This window comes from Salmo salar, chromosome ssa27 (assembly GCF_905237065.1).
Source record: "Salmo salar chromosome ssa27, Ssal_v3.1, whole genome shotgun sequence".
Taxonomy (NCBI): Eukaryota; Metazoa; Chordata; class Actinopteri; order Salmoniformes; family Salmonidae; genus Salmo; species Salmo salar.
Window position 1 is genome coordinate 12,830,570 of NC_059468.1, and position 22,224 is coordinate 12,852,793.

The following is a 22,224-nucleotide window of genomic DNA, read 5'->3' on the forward strand; positions in this document are numbered from 1 at the left end:
GGCTAACGTGCAGTCATTGGAAAATAAAATTGATGACCTATGATTAAGATTATCCTACCAACAGCACATTAAGAACTGTAATATCTTATGTTTCACTGAGTCGTGGCTGAACGACAACACGGATAATATAGAGCTGGCGGGATTTCCATGCATCGGCAGAACAGAGAAGAAGCTACGTCTGGAAAGACAATGGGTGTGTGTCTATTTATAAATAACAGCTGGTGCATAATGTCTAATATTAAGAAGTCTTGAGGTATTTCTCGTCTGAGGTAGAGTACCTTATGATAAGCTGTAGACCACAATATCTACCAAGAGAGTTCTCATCTATATTATTCGTAGCCGTCTATTTATCACCACAGACCGATGCTGGTGCTAAAACTGCACTCAATGAGCTGTTTAATAAGGCCATAAGCAAACAAGAAAATGCTCATCCAGAAGCGGCGCGCCTAGTGGCCAGGGACTTTAATGCAGGCAAACTTAAATCAGTTTTACAACATTTCTACCAGCATGTCACATGTGCAACCAGAGGAGAAAAGAACTCGACCACCTTTACTCCACACACAGAGATGCATACAAAGCTCTCCCCCGCCCTCCATTTGGCAAATCTGACCATAATTCTATCCTCCTGATTCCTGCTTACAAGCAAAAACTAAAGCAGGAAGTACCAGTGACTCGCTTAATACGGAAGTGGTCAGATGACGCGGATGCTACACTACAGGACTGTTTTGCTAGCACAGACTGGAATATGTTCCGGGATTCATCTAATGGCATTGAGGAGTATACCACCTCAGTGTTCAACACCTTAGTGCCATAAGGCGTTACAGAGGGTAGTGCGCACAGCCCAGTACATCACTGGGGTCAAGCTTCCTGACATCCAGGACCTCTATACCAGGCGGTGTCAGAGTAAGGCCCAAAAAATTGTCAAAGACTCCAGTCACCCAAGTCATAGACTGTTCTCTCTGCTACCACATGGCAAGCGGTACCGGAGAGCCAAGTATAGGACAAAAAGTCTCCTTAACAGCTTCTACCCCCAAGCCATAAGACTGCTGAACAGTTAATCAAATGGCCACCCAGACTATTTCAATTGCGCCCGCCGCCCTACTGCTGCTACTCGCTGTTTATTACCTATGCATTGTCACTTTACAAATGACCTCGACTAACCTGTACCCCCGCACATTGACTCAGTACCGGTACCTCCTGTATATAGCCTTGTTATGGTTATGTAATTTCCTTGTGTTCTTTATTTATTTATTTATTTATTTTTTACTTACTTTAGTTTATTTAGTAAATATATTCTTAACTCTATTTCTTGAACTGCATTGTTGATTAAAGGCTTGTTAGTAGGCATTTCACGGAAAGGTCTACAACTGTTGTACTCTGCGCACGAGACAAATAAAATGTGATTTGATTTGACACACAAACACGCACCTCTCCTCCTTTCCCCTCAGACTCTCCTCCCTCCTTCTATTCCCCTCCCTGATGGACCAACAGTGTAGTTGTCACGCTGTCATTCAGTCTGTGACCTGTTGTAACGATGCGTTACCTGATTCTATTCATTCTGGTCTGCTCTGGAACTCTCCTGTCTATTACGCTCATAGACTACTACCAACCTCAAAGGTACGTTTGTAATACTGTGAATGTGCGTGTGTGTAATGGGGACATAAGAGTCACTTAGTTTAGAGTGATCAACACAATGTTCAGCAGTTTTTGACTTTCTGTAATACACATCATTTCCAGTGTTCTGTTTGTGACTGTCAAGGTGCCGGTTCATGGTAACTGGACTTGAAGATGACTGTTATGGATTATTCTCTTACCTGTTGATAATGATTCATGTCAGACTGGAGATACAATAACTGAAGACACACTGATTATTCACTGGTGTATTGTATTGATAGTGTTCTGTGAACACTGTGTGATTCTGTATTAGTGATTCATTTTTATTTGGGTTTCATACAAGCCTCTCGGGCCGGTGTTTACATAACATTGTTGCGATTTCGGGCACAGAGCCTTGGGGGTGAGAAGGTTCCAGCTAGTGTATCCCTCTGTCCTTTTACTGTTGATAGATATGGATGTCTGGTTCAGGGCCCAAACTACCAATGGACTGTCATGATTATTTATTTACAAGCTCATTGTGATTTGCTCTTTAGTGCCATCAATCCAAGCACTGGGTGTCAGGTCTGCTGATGGCAGAGCAGTAGGTAAATGAACAGCTTGTTTTGAAACCATAACATGTACACAAATTAACCACACTTTTATGGACATTTTAATCATAATCCTTGAATTATATAACATACACTGAGTGTACAAAACATTAGCAACACTGGCTCTTTCCATGACATTGCTTACACCTGGATTCACCTGGTCGGTCTATGATCCCTTATTGATGTCACCTGTGAAATCCAACTAAATATTAGGAAGGTGTTCTTAATGTCTGTACACTCAGTATGAAAATATAAATATATATATTTATTTACATATTTAGATTTCTTTACTTTTTTTGACCAATCACAAGTGGGGCACCGCCCCTAACACCCTAATGGACGGGCCACCATTGCTCTGATATATGTGCAAGCTAGGAGCACTGATTTGTGACCGACCGGCTCGATTCGGTCTTATGTAGCAAAATTTGAAATTGTGTTTTTTACATTGGATAAAAGCAGACTAGAAAATTGTATATCTAGAAAATTGTATATAATACACTACAGTTGAGGAACAACGGGAAAGTTACTCTGCTTTGAAAGTTGTGAAAATGGCCTTTGAATCTTTTGGAACACCTACTGGAGAGCCCTTCTTTGTCTACACCCATTCAGCATCGTTCACACCCTCTTAAGCTTTATCCCCACCCATCTCTTTAAGGGTTGATCCTAACAACAGCAGTCAAGCACCCAAGCTAACTGGCTAACATTGGCTAGCTTGCTTGCTACTTCCAGACACAAATGAGAGAACAGCTCAGTCTGTGTCACGACTCCTGCCGAGGGTGACTCCTCTCCCTGTTCGGGTGGCGCTCGGCGGTCGTCGTCACCGGCCTACTAGCTGCCACCGATCCCTTTTTCCCTTTTCTGTTGGTTATGCCTTTATTTGTTGCACCCGTTTTCAATTAGGTTATTAGATGAGCATTTAAGCCCGTCTCCCCACCTGTTCTGTGTGCGGGCTTGTTTCTTTCATTTACACTGTGTGTTGTGTAGTGGATCGTGTTTTTTGGGACTTTGTATTTTGATATGCCCTGTTGGTTTGGGCGAATACTCTGTTGGTTGTGCGTAATTAAAAGCACTGTACTAAACGCTTCTGCTTCCTGCACCTGACTCCACACCCACAACATCCAAGCGTTACACTCTGACCATTTTACTCGCCCTAGCAGAGCTGGTTAGGCTATTTGTATGCTATCCCGAGTGTTGGTGACTGCAACTGTGCTGCTGGCAACAATTTACGCTTTTTTGGCAACGTTTACTGACACCGGCCATATTCAACGGGTGTTGAGAGTTCGTCAATTCATCAGTTATTCTGCGCTCTGGCACACTCAGACGAGAGTTCTCTGAAATTGGAGTAGATAACCAGAGCAAATTTACCAGCTATGTCTATCAACAGTTGTCAAAGTGACATCATTAACATTCTATTGAAATTATTAATTGCATGGAGTCTTTTTTAAGACATGTAGCTAGCTAGCTAAACAAAGGCCTGCCAAAGACTAAAGCAAAGCAATTGGCTAGATACTGCTCTGTTTCAGCTGTTATGGGCAGCCTAGCTGTTTGGAGAAGGTGCTTTCTGTATCCTTAAGTGTCCATGCATACAACGACCTTCGAAATTTTTAAAACCTTCTGGAATGTAATGTGATTTGTGGATTCAAATCAATTATTTAAAGTTTGTGTATGTGGTCTCTGTTGATAACAAATCTGTTAACAAAACGAACAAACAAATTGTTTAGAATTCTTCAATGTAACCACTAACAATGATAAAGTATAAAAAAATGACAAGATTCATAACTTTTTGCCCAGATTGATACAACTTCCTGAACTAAGATGGCTTCCAAGTCAGGTGATCTGTAAGGTGACCCGTTATCTGAATCTATAAAACATCATTTGGTTTAGCAGCCATCAGAGGACTCTCTTCCAGTATGCGTTCTTGACGAAAAAATAATCATCAGTGGAGGCTGGTGGGAGGAGCTATAGGAGGACGGGCTCATTGTAATGGCTGGAATGGAAAATATGGATCGTATCAAACATATGGAAACTACATGTTTGACTGGGTTCCATTCATTCCATTCCAGCCATTACAATGAGCCCTCTGTGCTAGGATGGTTTTTGGTGCTAAAATGGTCTTGATAAATGTGTGTGTTGCAGAGATGAGTTCCTGGACTCTGTCCAGAAGAGTTTGCAGTGCAGAAGACTGCGAGAAAAACTGGTGACCATGACTTCTATGAAAAAGTAGGTCGAGTTTAGAATTTTATTAGGATCCCCATTAGCTCACACCATGATGTCAGCTAATCGAGCGAGAGAGAACGGTGTAGTTTCTCCCTCGCCTGACTTGCTCTTACTATGTTTCATGCTAGTCATATAGTTCTGATCAGATCAACCAGACAATCCATCCTGATCCAACAAGTTCTCCATCTATGAGTCGTGTGTCTGTGTGTAACAAGATCTCATACTTTGACACCGTCTGACTTCAGTATTCTATATTTGTCCACGTTTGTCCAAAGGTTGTGTTTTAACAGTTAACCAATCTGAATTAATGCCTAAACTTAAGTTCAGGGCTAAGGTTTGGGTTAGGGAATAAAAAATATTTAAAAATGAGCATCCGTCATCCGCATCGCTGCAAGCCTACTTGATGGTAATTGAGTTCACCATTGCCGCTAGTGATCGGTATTGAAGGCATCTCCCGACATCGTGGCAATGTGAACGAACATCAAACATTGCATTGGATCTGGAGTGACCTGGCTGGTGTGTGTGTGTGTGTGTGTGTGTGTGTGTGTGTGTGTGTGTGTGTGTGTGTGTGTGTGTGTGTGTGTGTGTGTGTGTGTGTGCGTGCGTGCGTGCGTGCGTGCGTGCGTGCGTGCGTCAGAGTAGACATTGCCCTGTTCTCTCAGGAGGTGAGAGAGCTGATGAACTGTCCTTGGAGACTCAACATCACACACAGAGAACTGCACAGGTGAGACACACAAAGACACACACCTTGCTCAGTCTTACGATTATCTCAAACAAACATAATGCCCCCCCCCCCCACCCCCCCACCCCAGGACAGAGTTGTGGTCATGCTGTAACGCGTCTGATAGGCTGATGGTGACCAGACAGAACACCAATCAGAACCAGAGTCTGACCTACGAGGTAGAGAGGAGGATGAAGAGAAAGGTGGACCAAGCACTATGGGAGATGCTGCCTCAGGTGTGTATGTGCGCAAGTCTTCAGTTCTCAGACAAAGTTAGTCATCACACGAGCGTGGTTTACCAGCATGGTGTGTGTGTGTGTAGACCGTACCCTGGAGTAAAGGTTCGTTGAGTCGTTGTGCCGTGGTGGGAAGTGGAGGAATCCTGCAGAACAGCAGCTGTGGAGCGGAAATAGACAATGCTGACTATGTCATTAGGTATAAGTAACAACATTATCTATCAAGCAATCAATCAATCAATCAATCAATCAATCAATCAATCAATCAATCAATCAATCAATCAACCCGTTATTGGTAGTAATCTATAGCAATGTAGTTCTGTTGTGTAGTGTTCAACGTTGATATGATGTGTGACTGTTGTTGTTTATAATCTTGTGTATATAATGTTGTTTGAAAGTTATTTCTTCCTATCGAAACCATTACCTCTTTCTGAGTCCATCACCAATTTGTACATGGCGCTCTTTTCAGTTATTATTTGTAATGTTGTGTGAATGTTGTTAGGTCGTGTATGGTTGAATAATGTCATGTGAATGTTGATGTCATGTTGTGTGAATGTTGTCGTTTACATTGCTGTTTCTAATCTTGTGTGAATGTTGTGTGATCGTAGTTGTTTGTAATGTTGTGTGATTGTTATTGTTGTTATTGTTGTTGACAGGTTTAACCTGGCTCCTATCAACAAGAGTTATGACGTGGGAGTGAAGACAGACCTCATAACAGCCAACCCTTCCCAGATCAATAAAGGGTATATACTCTATCAATACACATGATCAGAAACAGACAAAGAGCTCTATTTTCATGTCATCTGACCGAAGCACCGGTTCCAATCCTAGTGCCAATGCCATTTATCAAAAACCAGTCAGTGCTACAGTATGGTCAGACGACATGAAAAAGAAGCCTACTCAGAGAAGTAGCTCATACCTACAGTAAAATACAGTGGTGGATCTTTGATGCTATGGGGCTATTTTGATTCCACTGGTCCTGGGGCCCTTGTTAGGGTCAACGGCATCATTAACTCCACCAAGTATCAGGACATTTTAGTCAAAGACCTGGTTGCCTCTTCAACATTTTTACAAATGGATAAGAATGAAAAGCTGAAATGTCTTGAGTCAATAGGTTATTCAACCTCTTTGTTATGGCAAGTCTAAATAAGTTCAGGAGTAAAAATGTCCTTAAGTCACATAATAAGTTGCATGGACTCACTCTATGTGCAATGGTAGATAAGTAAAAATAAAAATAAAATAAACATTGAATATCTCTTTGAGCATGATGAAGTTTTAATTACACTACAAAGATACAGGCGTCCTTCCTAACTCAGTTGCCGGAAAGGAAGGACACCGCTCAGAGATTTCACCATGAGGCCAATGGTGACTTTAAAAACGTTACAGTTTAATGGCTGTGATAGGAGAAAACTGTGGATGGATCAACAACATTGCAGTTACTCCACAATACTAACCTAATTGACAGAGTGAAAAGAAGGAAGCTTGTATAGAATAAAAATATTCCAAAACATCCATCCTGTTTGCAACAAGGCACTAAAGTAATACTGCAAAAAATGTAGCAAAACAATTAGATTTTTGTCCTGAATACAAAGTGTTATGTTTGGGGAAAATCCAACACAAGACATTACTGAGTACCACTCTCCATTTTTTGAAACATAGTGGTGGCTGCATCATGTTATGGGTATGCTTGTAATCGTTAAGGACTAGGGAGTCTTTCAGGATAAAAAAGAAACGTAATGGAGTTAAGCACAGGCAAAATCCTAGAGGAAAACTTGGTTCAGTCTGCTTTCCAACAGACACTAGGAGACAAATTCACCTTTCAGCAGGATAATTACCTAAAACACAAAGCCAAATATACACTTTAGCGGCTTACCAAGACAGTATTGAATGTTCCTGAGTGGCCTAGTTACAGTTTTGACTTAAATCGTCTTCAAAATCTATGGTAAGACTAGCCATGATCAACAACAAACTTTACAGAGCTTGAAGAATTTTTTAAAGAATAATCGGGATTCCAGGTATGCAAAGCTCTTAGAGACTTACCTAGAAAGACTCATTGCTCACTGACTCACTTTAAGATGGCGCCGACAGACATGACAGCTTTGCTGCCCGCTCCTAAGCAACTTTAAGAGCTTTGCACACCTGGATTGCACAATATTTGCAGATTATTCTTACATTATTAGCCTAGAGCGTGTTTTGTGTTATTACATACAGCCAGAAATAACTTATGGATATCAGAGCAGCGGTAACTCACCAGCATTCCGACCAGACATACGATTTTCTCGAATCGGATCCTTTGTTCGTATCCCCCCAAAGCAACTGAACTTATCCCAGAGGCTGCTCCAAGACACCGCCGGCGGAGAAGAGGTATTTGGAGTGGACATCTAGTCTGACTCAGGAGACGTGCACACCATCCACCACTTCCAAGTATATTACTCGTTAATGTTCTGTCCCTGGACAATAAAGTAGACAAGCTCATTGGCAAGGATTTCCTTATAGAGAGACATCAGGGACTGTAACATCCTCTGTTTCACGGAATCATGGATCTCTCCGGATATACTGTCCCCATCCATACAGCCAGCTGGGTTCTCAGTACACATGTCAGACAGGAATAAATAACTATCCGGGAAGAAGAAAGGCGTAGGTTTATGTTTCATGATTAGCTACTCATGGTGTGACTGTGATAACGTACAGTAACTCAAGTTCTTTTCTTTTCCTTCACAATCTAAATGCCGACCGTATTACCTCCCAAGAGAATTCTCTTCAGTTATAGTCAGAGCCATGTATAATCCGCCTTAAGCCGATACCATGACGGCCCTCAAGGAACTACACTGGACTTTGTGCAAACTGGAAACCACATATCCTGAGGCCGCATTTACTGTAGCTGGGGACCTTAAAAAGCAAATTTGAGGAAAACGCTACGGAAGTTCTATCAACACATTGCCTGTAGTACTTGTGCTTCAAAAACTCTCGACCATTGTTACTCTCTCTCCGTGATGGCTACAAGGCCCTCCCCCGCCCAAAACTCCATTCTGCTCCTCCCTTTCTATAGGCAGAAAATCAAACAGGAAGTACCCGTGCTAATGTCTATTCAACGCTGGTCTGATTAATCGGAATCCATGCTTTAAGATTATTTTGATCACGCAGACTGGGATATTTTCGGGGTTGCCTCCGAGAATAACATTGACGTATACACTGACACAGTGACCGTGTTCATCAGGAAGTGTATAGGAGATGTTGTTCCCACTGTGACTATTAAAACCTACCCAAACCAAAAACCGGATAGTTGGCAGCATTCGGGCAAAACTGAAAGCGCAAACCACCGCACTTAACCAAGGCAAGGGGACTGGGAATACGGTTGAATACAAACAGTGCAGTTACGCCCTCCGTAAGGAAATCAAACAGGCAAAACGTCAGCACAGATACAAAGTGGAGTCACAATTCAACGGCCCAGACACGAGATGCATGTGGCAGGGACTCCAGAAAATAATGGATTACAAAGGGAAAACCAGCCAGACGGCATCCCTAGCCGCATTACATTTAAGTCATTTAGCCGACGCTCTTATCCAGAGCAACTCACAGTAGTGAATGCATACATTTCATTATTATTATTTTTTTTTTTTTGTACTGGCCCCCCGTGGGAATCGAACCCACAACCCTGGCGTTGCAAACACCATGCTCTACCAACTGAGCCACAGGGAATCCACTGCGCATCCTCAGAGCATGCGCAGACCAGCTGGCTGGAGTGTTTGCGGACATATTCAATCTCTCCCTATCCCAGTCTGCTGTCCCCACTTGCTTCAAGATGTCCACCATTGTTCCTGTACCCAAAAAAGCAAAGGTAACTGAACTAAATGACTATCACCCCATAGCCCTCACTTCTGTCATCATGAAGTGCTTTGAGTTGCTAGTTAACCTGTCTGGGCTAGGGGGCAGTATTTTCATGGCCGGATAAAAAACTTACCCGATTTAAACTAGTTACTACTCTTGCCCAGAAACGAGAATATGCATATTATTAGTAGATTTGGATAGAAAACACTCTGACGTTTCTAAAACTGTTTGAATGATGTCTGTGAGTATAACAGAACTTATATGGCAGGCAAAAACCTGGGAAAATTCCAAGCAGGAAGTGGCCTGTCTGCGAATTTGTAGTTCTCCTTTTGCTTCTCTATCGAAACTACAGTATCTCTGGGGTTACGTAGCACTTTCTAAGACTTCCATTGGCTCTCTAAAGCATTCAGAAAGCGGATTGAGGCGTCCCCTGTCTCTGGGCAGATAATAGGTGCACAGTTTGTCAGTGGACTGCCTGGTGACTAAGAGATTGGAAATGCGCGGTCACGAGACCTCGCCATTTTTTCTTTTGGCCATTGAATGAATACACTATTGTTCGGTTGGAATATTATCACTATTTTACGAGAAAAATACCATAAAAATAGATTTTAAACAGCGTTTGACATGCTTCTAAGTACGGTAATGGAACATTTTGAAATTTTGTGTCTCGAAATGCGCTTGCGCGTTACCCTTTGGATAGTGACCTGAACGCACGAACAAAACGGAGGTATTTGCACATAACTATGGATTATTTGGAACAAAAACAACATTTGTTGTGGAAGTAGCAGTCCTGGGAGTGCATTCTGATGAAGAACAGCAAAGGTAATACAATTTTTCTAATACTAATTCTGAGTTTAGTGTGCCCCGAACTTGGCGGGTGTCAAATTAGCTAGCTGTGATGGCTGAACTATGTACTCAAAATATGCGTGCTTTCGCCGAAAAGCTATTTTAAAATCTGATATGGCGATTGCATAAAGGAGTTCTGTATCTATAATTCTTAAAATAATTGTCATGTATTTTGTCAACGTTTATCATCAGTAATTTTGTAAATTCACCAGAAGTTTTTGCTGGGAATGCATGTTCTGAACATCACACGCCAATGTAAAAAGCTGACCCCTAGCTATTTTGACACCCACCAAGTTTGGGGCTCACTAAACTCAGAATTACTATTAGAAAAATTGGATTACCTTTTCTGTTCTTCGTCAGAATGCACTCCCAGGACTTCTACTTCAACAACAAATGTTGTTTTGGTTCCAAATAATCCATAGTTATATTCAAATAGCTCCGTTTTGTTCGTGCGTTCACATCACTATCCGAAGGGTGACTCGCGAGCGCATTTTGTGACAAAAAATGTCAAAATCTTCCATTACCGTACTTAGAAGCAAGTCAAACGCTGTTTAAAATAAATTTTTATGCAATTTTTCTCGTAAAATAGCGATAATATTGCAACCGGGCAACGTTGTATTCATTCAAAGGCTGAAAGAAAAAAATGGAGTAGTCTCGTGACCGCGCATCTCAGTCTCACTGTCCCCAGGCTGACCACTCACAAACTCTGCTGCTGTTCTTTGCCCAGAGACAGCAGACACCCCATTCCACTTTCTGGCGGCTTTAGAGAGCCAATGGAAGCCTTAGAGCATGTCACGTTACAGCACAGATGCTGTATTTTCAATAGAGATGCAACAGAAGGACAACAAATTGTCAGACAGGGCACTTCCTGTATGGAATCTTCTCAGGTTTTGGCCTGCCATATGAGTTCTGTTATACTCACAGACACCATTCAAACAGTTTTAGAAACTTTAGAGTGTTTTCTATCCAAATCTACTAATTATATGCATATTCTCATTTCTGGGCAAGAGTAGTAACCAGTTTAAATCGGGTACGTTTTTTAACCGGCCGTCCAAATACTGCCCCCTAGCCCCAACACCTTAATTACATTTACGCGATTAAGTAGTTTAATCACGTAATAATAATTACAGAGACTTTTTGATAAAGATTGATCTTCAGTTTAATGATGCCAAAGTCACGACACTACCAATACAATTTCATTCTAACTTATATTGACTCAGGGGGTTTAATACTTATCTAATATATTTGCGTTTCATTTTCCATTAATTATAAATAAAATGTTCAATTTTTTCTTCCACTTTGACATTACAGAGTATTTTGTGTAGATCTTTGGCAAACGGCTGAGCTGTTACAACTTCGAGGAGATGTCGCCAAGCACAGGATGCAGTTAGCATACCTTTGAGAGGGGAAGGAGCTGCTTTCCCTTGTGTCAGACTTGGTGATTCCCGGGAAATTGTGAAAACTCAGAAATGTTGTTGAAAGAGGGTGGCCTAAAACCAAAGATAAATAATATGTAAATAAGGGAAGTTTGTGTGAGAAACAATATTTATGCGTTCTTTATCTAGCTTATAGGCATCATTATTTAATTTAGAAAAGGTTTTAGAATCTAATTTGGACCTATCAGACCAAAAGACAGATTTCCACCAGTCTAATGTCCTTGCTTGTGTTTCTTGGCCCAAGCAAGTCTCTTCTTCTTATTAGTGTCCTTTAGTAGTGGTTTCTTTGCAGCAATTCAACCATGAAGGACTGATTCACACAGTCTCCTCTGAACAGTTGATGTTGAGATGTGGCTGTTATTTGAACTCTGTGAAACATTTATTTTGGCTGCAATTTCTGAGGCTGGTAACTCTAATAAACTTATCCTCTGCAGAGGTAACTCTGGGTCTTCCTTTCCTTTGGCGGTCCTCATGAGAGCTAGTTTCATCATTGCGCTTGATGGTGTTTGCGAATGCACTTGAAGAAACTTTCAAAGTTCTTGAAATGTTCTGTACTGACTGACCTTCATATCTTAAAGTAATGATGGACTTTCGTTTCTCTTTGTTTATTTGAGCTGTGTAGAAAATAGTAAAATTAAAGAAAAACCCTTGAATGAGTAGGTGTGTCCAAACGTTTGACTGATACTGTACATAATCTATATATATATGATGAACTCTCACCTGTCTCTGCCTTGAACATGATTTCACAAACTCAAATAGATTTTTGTCGTCAAGTCGATTCTAGACATTTGTTCAACTGCCACTAACATCGACAATGCCTCTCACCTGTCTCCTAACTCCTCCCCTCCCCTGTCTCCTAACTACTCCCCTCATCTGTCTCCTAACGCCTCCCCTCACCCGTCTCCTCACTCCTCCCCTCCTCCATCTCCTAACTCACCTGTACTCAGGTACCCTGACCTCCAGCGGAACCCTGGACCCCTGGCGGAAGCTCTGTCAGTCTACGGTCATGCTCATCTACTTCTCCCAGCCTTCTCCTTTGCTTTTGGGACCTCCCCCTGCTTCAAGGTGAGCTGCTACCATGAGATGAGACTAGCTAGAGGCCTGCGACCCGGCACGGGCCCGACAGGACACAATACTATGTACCCGGTCAATTTTTTAATCAGTTACTAGGGCAAGGGCTGGGCTCGGGTAGACTTTTTAAGAATGACAAAATGGATAACTAACATTTTGATCCTGGGGGGAGGAGAGTAGATAGTAATGATGTCATTAATCAGTCTTTGTTCTGTCCAAGGTGTACCATGCCCTCCGTAAGGCCCGCCCCCAACAGGAAGTGGTGTTCTTCCACCCAGACTACCTGTTTGAGCTGGGCAGGTTCTGGCGTCGTCGCGGGCAACGAGCCCCACGGCTCTCTACTGGTTTGATGCTGGCCAGCACCGCTCTGGAGATCTGTGAACAGGTGTTAGTATGTGTGTGTGTTGCCTCAGAAGATGTTTCTGTCCAATCTGAAGTCTAGGGTCACCCCACTCTACGTTTCCATGTCCTTGTGCCAGCAGTGTTGGGACACAAAGGAGGAAGACATAGGACCAGCTCAAGCACACGCTACTTGCCTCACACCAGTGCCTACTCCAAAGGGTTCAGACTTCTGACCGCCAATTGTTACACTGACCATCACCCCCTCATTGAACCATACTGCAGAAAGACCTTCCAAAGGTGTTCACAGTCTACTTTGCTAGCCAGAAATTCATTTGTGGGTGGGCTTGCAGAAATTTTGACTGAGGAGTATTTTTTGCTCAATTTGATTGGATGGGCCTGGCAGGGCCTGGCTCCCCAGTGGGTGGGTCTGTGTCCACCCAGGCCCACCTATGTCTAGACCTCTGCTTAGGAGAGGTCCATAAAGGCCATGAACAGATGTTGTTTTGAAGATCATATACACCGTGCTTCTGTTATTTCTGAAGCAACACTGGGACTCTAGTAGCAGCTGGCACAAAGCTTGAATCTGAACGAGTCCTTGAGCTTCAGTACGTGAATGACAGGTTCAACTGGGCCTATGTTCTGCAGGTGGTCAGAAAAAGCGCCTAAAGGACCAATTGAAGACTTCACTGAAGAAGTGTGGGATAAACCCTGCCTCCCTCTGGACTGTTGCTGTGGACCGTTCCACCTGGTGCAGCCTCTGCCATCACGGAGAGCAGTTGGCTCAGGAAAAAAGGACTGAATGTCGCCTGGTGAAGTGACAGAGAAGACATATGACCATGGCTGCACCGGCCTCAACGACAATATGCATCCTGCATCGGATTATACAGTCATCAGCGAACCCACAAGCTGGAGAGGATGCGATCGACTACTGTCGTGGAAAATTGTCTTAAGAACATAATACTCTTACAAGATCTTTGTGAATTCAATATAGACTTTAATACAGAGTAGCAAAGCCGAGTCCTTCCATGAAAAAGACTAAATTCTCATATTACAGAGTCCTATCTTTATAGGATTCTGTCTTTGCATAACGTATAGAGTCCCCTCCCTCTATATGAAAATAACTTCCCTAGACCGTTCTTTACCATTATCTCTCCATATCAGTTCTTGCTTGTTAACGCCCACATCTGACAGCAATATAGGTTATAATGGTAGCAGGGCCTGGTCCTATATGTTCCATTTCTTATATAGCCATTCTGTCTCAGCTCTTCAAAGTGGACAGCCTAGATGCTGCTAATAATGGAAATGGCATCAGAGTCATGAGTTTTGCTCCCACACTACCTTAAGAGATTAAGTGTGTGTGTGTTTGTGTGTGTTTGTTTCTAAGTCTAGATCTCTCTTTGTCAGGTTCATCTGTACGGCTTCTGGCCCTTCCCTCTGGATCTATCCCAAAATACTTTGCCCCATCATTACTATGACAGTGTTGGTCCAAGTCACTTCATGCACGCCATGCCTGAAGAGTTCCTGCTGTTACTACAACTCCACAGCCAGGGGGCGCTACAGCTACATGTTGGACCCTGTACACTGACCCCTACATCCTAACCCATACAACCTCTGTTACTACAACTCCACAGCCAGGGGGCGCTACAGCTACATGTTGGACCCTGTACACCCTAACATGCGGATCATCTGGGGCCGGAACAAAATAATAATTATTTATACAGTGCAAATTGACCACAACTAAACCCCAAAAGATGTATTGTTGTATTTGTATTTGAAAACAATCATAATTTCATCAAATCAAATTGATTTATAAAGCCCTTCTTACATCAGCTGATATCTCAAAGTGCTGTATAGAAACCCAGCCTTTAAACCCCAAACAGCAAGCAATGCAGGTGTAGAAGCACGGTGGCTAGGAAAAACTCCCTAGAAAGGCCAGAACCTAGGAAGAAACCTAGAGAGGAACCAGGCTATGAGGGGTGGCCAGTCCTCTTCTGGCTGTGTCGGGTGGAGATTATAACAGAACATGGCCAAGATGTTCAAATGTTCATAGATGACCAGCAGGGTCAAAAAATAATAATAATCACAGTGGTTGTCGAGGGTGCAACAGGTCAGCACCTCAGGAGTAAATGTCAGTTGGCTTTTCATAGCCGATCATTCATACTTTGATTACTTTGAGACACAACCTTTATTCGTGGGAATACTTGGGAACAGATTTTCTAAATTAAACAATCTTTTTTTGCTAAATTCCTGGTGATTGTAGTCTTTTTTGACCAAACATTACATTTATATATTTTTACAAAAAACTTGTCACATTTCTTTTACTCGCTGAACCCTGCCCTACACCCTAACCCCTGTTTCGACAACTCCAGTCAGTGGGCACTACCAGCTACATGTTGGACCCAAACCCTTTCAACTATACCTTGCTTTTTTAAATGACTTGTTTTATGTTTTCCTTATTTGACCAGGTGAGTTGACTGAGAATACATTCTCTTTCACAGCAACATTGATTTGATTTGAACAACCTGTAAACCCTACACCCTAACCCCTATTAATACAACCCCACAGCCAGGGGGCAATACAGCTACATGTTGGACTGTCTGTAACCTAATCTTAAAAAAGTTATTTATACATTATTTGTATAGTTGTTTTATGATGGGTTTTATATTTAATGGAGAACATGAAAATCGTATACTTCTATACTGAACAAAAATAAACTCAGCAAAAAAAGAAACATCCCTTTTTCGGGACCCTGTCTTTCAAAGATAATTCGTAAAAATCCAAAGGCAGGACCTCACCAGATATCACCAGCAACAATGTCACCTATGGGCACAAACCCACCGTCGCTGGACCAGACAGGACTGGCAAAAAGTGCTCTTCACTGACGAGTCACGGTTTTGTTTCTCCAGGGGTGATGGTCAGATTGCAGTTTATCGTCAAAGGAATGAGCGTTACACCGAGGCCTGTACTTGATTTGGAGGTGGAGGGTCCGACATGGTCTGGGGCGGTGTGTCACAGCATCATCGGACTGAGCTTGTTGTCATTGCAGGCAATCTCAACGCTGTGCATTACAGGGAAGACATCCTCCTCCCTTATGTGGTACCCTTCCTGCAGGCTCATCCTGACATGACCCTCCAGCATGACAATGCCACCAGCCATAATGCTCGTTCTGTGCGTGATTTCCCGCAAGACAGGAATATATGTGTTCTGCCATGGCCAGTGAAGAGCCCGGATCTCAATCCCATTGAGCACGTCTGGGACCTGTTGGATCGGAGGGTGAGGGCTAGAGCCATTCCCCCCCAGAAATGTCCGGGAACTTGCAGGTGCCTTGGTGGAAGAGTGGGGTAACATCTCACAGCAAGAACTGGCAAATCTGGTGCAGTCCATGAGGAGGAGATGCACTGCAGTACTTAATGCAGCTGTTGGCCACACCAGATACTGACTGTTACTTTTGATTTTGACCCCCTTTGTTCAGGGACACATTATTCCATTTCTGTTAGTCACATGTCTGTGGAACTTGTTCAGTTTATGTCTCAGTTCTTGAATCTTGTTATGTTCATACAAATATTTACACATGTTAAGTTTTCTGAAAATAAACGCAGTTGACATTTAGAGGACGTTTCTTTTTTTGCTGAGTTTATAAACGCAACATGCAACAATTTCAAAGATTTTACTGAGTTACAGTTCAAATAAGGAAATCAGTTCATTTTAATTAATTAAATAGGCCCTAATCTATGAATTTCAAATGACTGGGCAAGAGCGCAGCCATGGCCATGGGCAGCCAGGCCCAGCCAATCAGAAATGTTTTTCTCCACAAAAGGGTTTTATTAGACAGAAATACACCTCAGCACCCGCTCAGATGCTCCCACTTGTGAAAAAGCCGGATGTGGAGGTCCTGGGCTGGCATGGTTACACGTGGTCTGCGGTTATGAGGCCAGTTGGACATACTGCCAAATTCTCTAAAACGACGTTGGAGGCGGCTTATGGTAGATAAACGTACATTACATTCTCTGGCAACAGATCTGGTGGACATTTCTGCAGTCAGCATGCCAATTGTATTTTAGATGCTTTTCACTGTCAGCCGCAACTCAGTAATCAGCAAGGCCTTCCCAAATAGGCTTCCCAAATAGGCATACAACGTAGCCATTTTTTTTAAAGAAAAGTGGCAGCCTGAAACCAGAGTATGTATGAAATGACGAGATGCTCATGTCTCTGCCCTGACAATGGGAGTCGTTGTCCCAAAGGCGGGAAGGCAGGCGACAAGCTTAGGTCTGCATATTAACTCCATCTGTTTTACTATATGTGGCCTATGTATCTGATGCTGTCTAGCCAGAAAGAGTATGACATGCCATCCTCTTTATGTCCAGACAGCATCAGATACATAGTCTACACATACTGAGACATAGGGGCGCTGCCTACCAGACGGGCCAACTGCCTTTTATGCTCACTTCGAGGCAAGCAACACTGAAGCATGCATCAGAGCACCAGCTGTTCTGGACGACTGTGTGATCATGCTCTCCGTAGCCGATGTGAGCACGACCTTTAAACAGGTCAACATTCACAAGGCCGTGAGGCTAGACGGATTACCAGGACAGGTACTCAGAGCATGGTGACCAGCTCACTAGTCACCATAGCATCACCCACCAGTAGCACGCGCTCCAGCAGGTATATCTCACTGGTCATCCCCAAAGCCAACACCTCCTTTGGCCACCTTTCCTTCCAGTTCTCTGCTGCCAATGACTGGAACAAATTGCAAAAATCGCTGAAGTTGGAGACTTATATCTCCTTCACTAAATTTAAGCATCAGCTATCTGAGCAGCTAACCGATCGCTGCAGCTGTACACAGCCCATCTGTAAATAGCCCATCCAATCTACCTACCTCATCCCCATATTGTTTCTATTTACTTTTTTGCTCTTTTGCACACCAGTATTTCATATTGCACATCATCATCTGCACATCTACCACTCCAGTGTTAATTTGCTAAATTGTAATTACTTCGCTACTATGGCCTATTTATTGCCTTACCTCCTTACTCTGTAACTCTGTTGTTGTTTTTTTTGTCGCACTGCTTTACTTTATCTTGGCCAGGTCGCAGTTGTAAATGAGACCTTGTTCTCAACTGGCCTACCTGGTTAAATAAAGGTGAAATAAAACATTAAATAAATAAATAAAACATTTAAAAAATGTGCAGACCAACTGGCAAGTGTCTTCACTGACATTTTAAATCTCTCCCTGACCGAGTCTGTAATACCTACATATTTCAAGCAGACCACCATAGTCCCATAGCACTCACCTCGGTAGCCATGAAGAGCTTTGAAAGGCTGGTCATGGCTCACATCAACACAATCATGCCAGAAACACTAGACCCACTCCAATTCACATACCTCCCCAAAGGTTCACAGAAGACGCAATCTCAATTGCACTTCACACTGCCCTTTCCCACCTGGACAAAAGAAACACCTATGTGAGAATACTGTTCATTGATTACAGCGCAGCATTCAACACCATAGTGCCCACAAAGCTCATCGCTAAGCTAAGGAACCTGGGACTAAATACCTCCCTCTGCAACTGGATCCTGGATTTCCAGACGGGCCGCCTTGAGGTGGTAAGGGTAGAAAACAACACATCTGCCACGCTGATCCTCAACACGGGGGCACCTCAGGGGTGTGTGCTCAGTCCCCTCCTGTACTCCCTGTTCACACACGACTGCGTGGGCAAGCACGACTCCAACACCATCATTAAGATTGCTGACGACAAAACAATGGTAGGCCTGATCACCAGCAACGATGAGACAGCCTATAGGGAGGAGGTCAGAGACCTGGTAGTATGGTGCCAAGACAACATCATCTCCCTTAAGCATGAGCAATACAAAAGAGATGATCGTGGACTACAGGAAAAGAAGGGCCGAATTGTTCAAAGGAATTTTATATCTCGATGATAATAATCAATAATCAATTCGCCTTGACTAATGCCCAAGGGTTGTAAGACAATGGGTTAAAATAATTAGGCAAGGACTCAGCTTTCTGCAAAAGGTTTCTGTAGCTTTATTCAGAGAACGTTCTGCCGTCAGGATAACAAAACAGTCATTATATAGTTCTTGCTTACTTACGCACATGCATTTACACACAATCTGTTGGTGACCTGCAACCCCCATAAACTTCTCACACTGTTTATCACCTTCTGGCTCAGCCTGTTCCTTTCCTTCAAGGTTAGGAACTCTCTGAGGTTTTACTCCCTTGACCATCTGACCATCTGCTTCTCTATCTCTCTATACTAATTGCATACACACATTTCTTTCCCTCTCCAGTGGTTCCTGGACTTTCCGGAACTAATCAGACTAATCGATCCCTACATTTATCATTACATTGATCATTCATTAAACCTGCTGTATGACTAATAATTCATCATGGTTTATTGATTCATTTACCTTTATTAGATAATTATCTTATCACGAACACACCCCCATTCACATCGACAGGGCTGTAGTGGAGCGGGTCAAGAGTTTGAAGTTCCTTTGTGTCCACATTACCAACAAAATATCATGGTCCAAACATACCAAGAAAGTCGTGAAGAGGGCATGACAACACCCCAGATTCTCAAAAAGTTCTACAGCTGCACCATCGAGAGCATCCTGACCGGTTGCATCACAACCTGGTATGGCAACTGCTCGGCATCCGAGTGTAAGGCGCTACAGAGGGTAGTGCGTACAGCCCAGTACATCACTGTGGCCAAGCTTCCTGCCATCCAGGACCCTATATTCTAGGGGGTGTCAGAGGCCCAAAAAAGTGTCTAAGACTCCAGTCACCCAAGTCATAGACTGTTCTTTCTGCTACCGCATGGCAAGCAGTACCGGTGTGCCAAGTCTAGGGCCAAAAGGCTCCTTAACGGCTTCTACCCCCAAGCCATAAGACTGCTGAACAATTAATCAAATGGCCACCGGGACTATTTGCATTGACACTCCCCCTTTGTTTTTACACTGCTGCTACTCTGTGGTGGTGGGGCAGTCAGCATAGGGGTTGGTAATGTTCTCTAGTTGCGCCATGATTGGCTCTGTGTTCTGTCACTCATGGGGACACTACGTCACTGCAAAATCTACAGGTAGAGCTTGAAAACTCAAGCATCTTGGGTGCTGCCATAGACTTACATTAGAAGTGCCCATCCAAGAAGGCTCAAGGTCATTGAACACAGATAAAATTACGTCAAATCACGTTATATCTACTGTAGCTTTGATTGGACTGATCATGTCAACATCATACTTTCAAAATCTTAGCTAGCAAGCTAGACAAGCAGTCACCATCATGCATCAAGTCAGCAATCTACTTCAATCTTTGTCATTTGAAGAGAAATCATAAATAAAGCGTATTGGTGCTCATCGGCCATTGGACATAAACATTACACAACAAGTTGGAAATCACAAATTCAACAATGAGTGCTAAGGTGCAACTGCAGCCCCAAGTTCGATCCCAGGCTGTGTTAAAGAGGGCTGTGACCGGGAGACCCATGAGGCGGCGCACAATTGGCCCAGCGTCGTCCAGGTTAGGGGAGGGTTTGGCCGTCCGGGATGTCATTGTCTCATTGTTTTCTAGTGACTCCTTGTGGCGGGCTGGACGCCTGCAAACTGACTTCGGTTATCAGTTCGACAGTGTTTCCTCTGACAGATTGGCACGGCTGGCTTCCCGGGTTTAAGCGAGCAGTGTGTCAAGAAGTAGTGCAGCTTGGCTTTCGACATTCGCCGAGTCTATAGCGGAGTTACAGCGATGAGACAAGATCGTTACTACCAGTTGGATATCACAAAAAAAGAGGTAACGCCATGGGTCAGAAAAGTTTGGATACATTGGCCATGCTGTCAATCCAGCATGACTTCAGCCGCGATCAAAACAACTGGAAACTTTAAACTGGGAAATCTCAGACTTCAGTGAGTTCAAGACAACTGAGAACTCGGATAAAACTATCTCAGACTGGGAAAATATTTTGAACGGTCATCCAACTCGGGATTCCAAGTCGGGATATCGGGCCTCCACTTTCCTGTTCAAGTGAGCACAGCACAACAAGGGTAGTCCAAAAATGTCTTGTTGTCACGTCTGATTTGGACTGGCGTAGAGGCGGAATCAGATGCAGGAGACAGAGGTGCTGGAGGTGAGTGTCTTTTAATAAAACTGACACACACAAACGCCGAAAAGCACAGGGCGCTATACAAAGTTCGCCTGGGAGAAACACTTTCCCATAAAACACAAAATATATATTCCAAGGCACAAAAGGCAAGGAGCGCAGCCCGGTAAATCCTTCGACAAAACTGTCGGTAAACACAACGTGGACAATAAACAATCCCGCACAAAATCCCAACTGAAAACACACATTAAATAAGCCCCCACTAATGACATACACAAAACAGGTGCGGAACAGACAGACAAAACTAAAAGACACAGAAACAACGATCGGTGGCAGCTAATAGGCCGGCGACGATGACCGCCGAGCGCCGCCCGACCGAGGAGGGGCGCCACTTTCGTTGGATCCTGTGACACTTGTATGCTACTGCATAAATGATGTAACATGCCAGGGAGTTATGTATACTGTAGCCAAGAAAGTAATACTAAGTGTATGTTGTGTAGTATGCTGTTAGTAGCCCATGTGCCTCATCCTACTAATTGTTTAGACTTTTTCAAAATTTTGTTAGCTTACAGCCTTATTCTACAATTGATTAAATTGTTATTTTTACTCAACCAACACACAGTAGCCAATAATGACAAAGAAAAAATTGTTTTTTTAGAATGATTTTTTTAAATTAGCAATCAATCACATTTACATACAGTTGAAGTCGGAAGTTTACATACACTTACGTTGGAGTCATTAAAACTCGTTCTTCAACCACTCCACAAATTTCTTGTTAACAAACTATAGTTTTGGCAAGTCGTTTAGGACATCTACTTTGTGCATGACACAAGTAATTTTTCCAACAATTGTTTACAGACAGATTATTTCACTTATAATTCACTGTATCACAATTCCAGTGGGTCAGAAGTTTACATACACTAAGTTGACTGTGCCTTTAAACAGCTTGGAAAATTCCATAAAATGATGTCATGGCTTTAGAAGCTTCTGTTAGGCTAATTGACATCATTTGAGTCAATTTGAGGTGTAACTGTGGATGTATTTCAAGGCCTACCTTCAAACTCAGTCCCTTTTTGCTTGACATCATGGGGGAATCAAAAGAAATCAGCCAAAAAGAATTGTAGACCTCCACAAGTCTGGTTCATCCTTGGGAGCAATTTCCAAATGCCTGAAGGTACCATGTTCATCTGTACAAACAATAGTACGCAAGTATAAACAC

General features: G+C 43.0%; 1 protein-coding gene across 1 annotated transcript; it reads left to right on the top strand.

Moving 5' to 3' along the window:
* Window positions 1-1,503: 1,503 nt before the first annotated feature.
* LOC106588277 (alpha-2,8-sialyltransferase 8F) lies at window positions 1,504-14,660 on the top strand. Its single transcript, XM_014177109.2, has 9 exons — window positions 1,504-1,617; window positions 4,338-4,421; window positions 5,056-5,142; window positions 5,231-5,375; window positions 5,462-5,574; window positions 6,032-6,118; window positions 12,433-12,550; window positions 12,777-12,941; window positions 14,303-14,660. The coding sequence occupies exons 1-9, from the start codon at window positions 1,535-1,537 to the stop codon at window positions 14,495-14,497; spliced, it is 1,077 nt and encodes a 358-aa protein (XP_014032584.2). The 5' UTR covers window positions 1,504-1,534; the 3' UTR covers window positions 14,498-14,660.
* The last annotated feature ends 7,564 nt before the right edge of the window (window positions 14,661-22,224 follow it).

Coding starts and splice junctions, on each gene's coding strand:
- LOC106588277 (XM_014177109.2), top strand. CDS start 1,535: ATGCGTTACCTGATTCTATTCATTCTGGTCTGCTCTGGAACTCTCCTG. Junction 1,618..4,337: donor GACTACTACCAACCTCAAAG/GTACGTTTGTAA, acceptor TGTGTGTTGCAG/AGATGAGTTCCTGGACTCTG. Junction 6,119..12,432: donor CCTTCCCAGATCAATAAAGG/GTATATACTCTA, acceptor ACCTGTACTCAG/GTACCCTGACCTCCAGCGGA.